General features: G+C 35.2%; 1 protein-coding gene across 1 annotated transcript in view; it reads left to right on the forward strand.

Annotated features, from left to right (window-relative positions):
- The window catches only part of DARS1 (aspartyl-tRNA synthetase 1), an 83,252-nt gene that overhangs the window by 54,192 nt on the left and 24,711 nt on the right, over positions 1–4,349 (forward strand). The window contains exons 7-8 of the mRNA XM_013004987.2: positions 2,556–2,667; positions 3,486–3,620. Coding sequence (XP_012860441.1) covers positions 2,556–2,667; positions 3,486–3,620 — 247 coding nt within the window. The remainder of the gene's footprint in view (positions 1–2,555; positions 2,668–3,485; positions 3,621–4,349) is intronic.

The following is a 4,349-nucleotide window of genomic DNA, read 5'->3' on the forward strand; positions in this document are numbered from 1 at the left end:
TAAATATTTTAGAAGCACTGTACTTGAAACAACTGTTTTCTTAAGCACATGTTTCCTTTATTATACTCTCTGTAAACTTACTGAGAATTTGGATCTGTTAGATTTTTACCATAACTATCAAATTTGTAGACACAAGAGAAGTTGATTATCTCAGTCCATATGTAATAGGGTAACAATTAAAGATGAATCCATAAAAATAATTATTTTCTTTCTCTTTAGATAAGTTCTGCCTAGAATGACTTGATTTACCCAGAACAAGAAAAGTTCTCCTTGTTGTCTCTTAGATTTTAGCTGTTCTGTTGGCCTCTCCTGCAAAAGTAATGCTTTTTGCATGAGGAATAAATGTTGAAAGATGACCGGGGTGGAGGTGTAAACGTGTCAGATTCTGATGTAGTCTGTGCAGTACTCTTCCTTTGCTAAATTAATCAACCAACCTGGATTTGAAGACAGTTTCTTCTGAGCACAGGGAAAGTGTGGGCAGGGGGATTCAAACCTCCTCTGAGTGATTGTTCGGTGTTTTCTTCTCACCAGCAGAATGACCGGTCCAGATGTGCTAGCACCGTGATTGCAGTGATGGGTCTTTTGGTTGGTCTGATAAGTAATCTAAATAGTTTAGGATTGTTTTCCCTTCATTTTTATTTACTGCTAAAGAACATCTTATGTTGAGTCATTTCTTTTGGTTTATCCCTTTTTGTATCCTAAATCTTTACCCCATGATGGACAATTCTCAAATTAAACCATTTTTCAAGAAACTGCTAGTGAATATTCTCAAGCATGTAAATAACTAGATAGAAATTAGGGCATCTCAGAATTATCGCGTGGATTACTTGCAAGTGACGTCTGATTTAATCAGATCGATGTAGTCAGGTTAGGTGCCTAACTGCTGGGGGAAGGGGAGAACAAGGCTTTTCCTTAAAATCATATAAATCTAGTTTCTTCGTAAATGCTCCACATTGATATGCCTGTTTGAACAGTCAGCAGATAAAGAATGTGGGCACAGAATGGTTTGTAAACAATCTGTTAAACTTCTATTAATGCTATGTAAGCTGTGACAGTTATTTCAGAAATTAATTTCCATTAGCAGGTTGAAGTGCTTTGGTTTGGCTAGCTACAAGAGACAAATGGCAGTAAAACATATTTCATGACCCCGTTATGGAGTATATTTTAGTGAGGTGAATTGTCTCTCTGTGTGTCTCGGTAGTGATGCAACTGGTCTTCTGTTTTAAAGAGGTTGGCAGGTTTTGAAAGCAGAAGATGAGGCAACTTGTTTTGATTGAATGAACTAAATGTTTGACTAAACCACATAATATTAAAAAACCACAAGTCTTTTTGCATCGTTTAAAATGTAGATATCTTGAAAATGGTTCTACAGGAAGATATTTTAAATGGTCTTTATTATTTTATAAGAAATGATTTATATATGCCTTTGAGTTTCACTTATAAAATAATGTTACGTATGGCCCAGTTTACATGAATACTTGACTCTGGTATATAGAAATTTGAGGTTATTTATCTTTCTGGGGTTTTGTTGTATTGTTTTTTAGTAAAAGTAGACTTTTACCATTAGCAGTGTTTTCAAAGGGTAGTGCTGTCTAACTAACTAATCTGCTTGCTCTCAGGATCCAGCTTTTTGACATGAGGCAAATAATTACCTTTCTTCTAATAAGATTAGATGTAAGACTGGGGTTCTTCATTTAACTCATCTGGCCCCCTTGGTTTGAAATCAGATATTTTACTGTACAGCCATGGGATGACTAATCCCCCCCCCCTTATATAATAAATAAGAACCACAGAGAAGAAAACAATTCTTTGATCAGAGAAACAGCAGTTTAGTCTAGAGCTTTCTGTTCATTGTCAGAACTAATCTAGTCTAAAAGCAAAGTAGGAGAATAGAGAAACTGAGAAAGAAAAGGAGAGAATACAAAAAGGTGACAAAAGATGGACAGTTTAGAGTATTGATATTGTTTTCTGTACCATCCTGGGAAATCGGTATCAGAATGTCACCTATTTATTGTGGGGTTTCCCCCCCAAATTATAACCAACACACATTATAATAACAGCAACACATAACTATAATCTGTTAGTAATGGTTCCAGTGAAAGTATATTCATTCATTGTCAAATGCTAAAATATTTCTTTAAGACAGCATTATTACACTACACAAAGTGATAAATAATATATCAGTTCATGGGTTTGCCTCTTTAAGGAAAAAAAGAGAGAATTCAGTGTGTAAGTGGCTTTATTAATTATTTAAAACTATTTTTCTTTTATGGAAATCTTATAAATGAAAACATTTGTTCACTAAGCATTTCTAAGAGACTAGCTGTATATTCTACCTTATTTAATGATTATATGTAATCAGTACATACCAGCATGTCTTATCACGTTCTACTATGTATTAATGTTTATTTGTGTGTTTTTCCTTCTTCTTTACTATTAGACTTAGAAAATTTTTGAGAGCAAGAATGGTTTTATTTTTCTGTACTTTCCCGCAAAGCCTAGAACACTTAGTGGATGCTCACTTGATTTAATTAGATTTTGTTATTGACTTGTAGACATCAACTAGCCAGGCTGTCTTCCGTCTCCAGTCTGGCATCTGCCATCTCTTCCGAGAGACTCTAATTAACAAAGGGTTTGTGGAAATCCAGACTCCCAAAATTATTTCAGGTATGCTTCAGAATAATGTCTCCTAACTCTTACAAATGCTCTGGGTTTATACAGAATCACTTAATAGTATGTGTTTTTGTTGGTGGTGTTATTTTGGTATGTTTGGTTTTGTTTTGGAATTCCAAACGAGTCTCTTAAGGCGTATTGCCGAGCGAAGCTATATTTTGACAACCGTGCAGTGCTGTATCGCTATCAGTGCTGCACCACTAGCACCTTCCTTCGGGAATCTGGGTGTGATAACGACTAGAAGATGAGGCAATAACACACACAGAGCAGGGTTTCGTGTTACATAAGTTGCAGCAGGAACTGCTTTCATTATGTAGGCTTCTTTCGAAATGGGTATTGCAATTTTGTTTTTTACAAACCGCATTGTAAAATCACTAGATACTACAAATGGGAAAATCTCATTAATTCTCACTCGTCTGAAAATCTTACCTGACTCATTTTACCATTTTTAAAGTTGCTTAAGTAACACCTTTTCTGTGTGTTGTAAGTAACAATTACAAATGATGTTTAGATTAGTTATATATGTGTGTATGTTTATTTTTCCAACCCAAAGTAGTTTTAATAGATTGTAAATTGACACAGAAAGGAAGGGAATGACATTCAAATGAATGTATTCTCAAAGGCGTATGTCTGACTTAACTAGAAACTGTTTAGAAAAACGTGTAAGAAGAGTAAACTGATCCATGAGGATTTATCTGCCATGATTGCTTTCCCTTGTTTTTTTAAGTAAACTACTTGAACTACTTGTTTTTATTAGATTTGCACCGATGAGCTTGTAATTGATTACACTAATAAGAATATTTATATTTTAGCTGCCAGTGAAGGAGGAGCCAATGTCTTTACTGTGTCCTATTTTAAAAACAATGCATACCTGGCTCAGTCCCCACAGCTGTATAAGCAGATGTGTATCTGTGCTGACTTTGAGAAAGTTTTCTGTATTGGACCAGGTAAGGTTTGGGTGAATATGATTCTGTTGAAATTAATTTTCAGTAGCTATGGCTTTAGAAACCTATGTTATGTACATACAATGTACAGATATTTTGAAGGGTTGGATGTTTGTATCTGTTAACTGCATGAATATTAGGCTTTATGCAGTGTTTTAGATATTTCAAAAAGATAAAATGAAGCATGTGCCACAAGACTTTGGCAACTGAGTGTCATTTGTGTGACTATAAACCTTAGCATTATACAAAGGGCTTTCAAAAAGTTCCTAGAAAAATCTCACTCATGTATTCCCACAGAATGCTGGACAATTTTTTTTTTAAATCTTGGTGATACTTCACTTTAAAAATTCATGCCATCCAATCAATTCTTACTCCTAGTGACCAACCATATAGAACTGCTCCCTAGGCTTTCTGAGGCTATGAATCTTTACAGGAATGGACAGCCTCATCTTCTGTGGAGCAGATGGTGGGTTTGAACTACTGACCTTGTGGTTAGCAGTCCACTGTGCCACCAAGGCATTCCTGTATTTCATTCTGAATTAACTACCATTTGGACAGAATTAACTCCCATTTGGATCAATACAGTAATACAGAACAGGTAGTCACAGTCTTCCAAATGCAGCATTTTGTTTTCATTTATAGCCTCTGAGCTGCTGTTGTGAATTTATATTTGCTACCAGTTTTATTCCTGAGCTGCTTTCACCATTATCATTTGTATTGTCCTTCGTGTTG

The sequence above is a fragment of the Echinops telfairi genome, unplaced genomic scaffold (genome assembly GCF_000313985.2).
Source record: "Echinops telfairi isolate 266 unplaced genomic scaffold, ASM31398v2 ScPeMD7_4;HRSCAF=17, whole genome shotgun sequence".
Classification (NCBI taxonomy): Eukaryota; Metazoa; Chordata; class Mammalia; order Afrosoricida; family Tenrecidae; genus Echinops; species Echinops telfairi.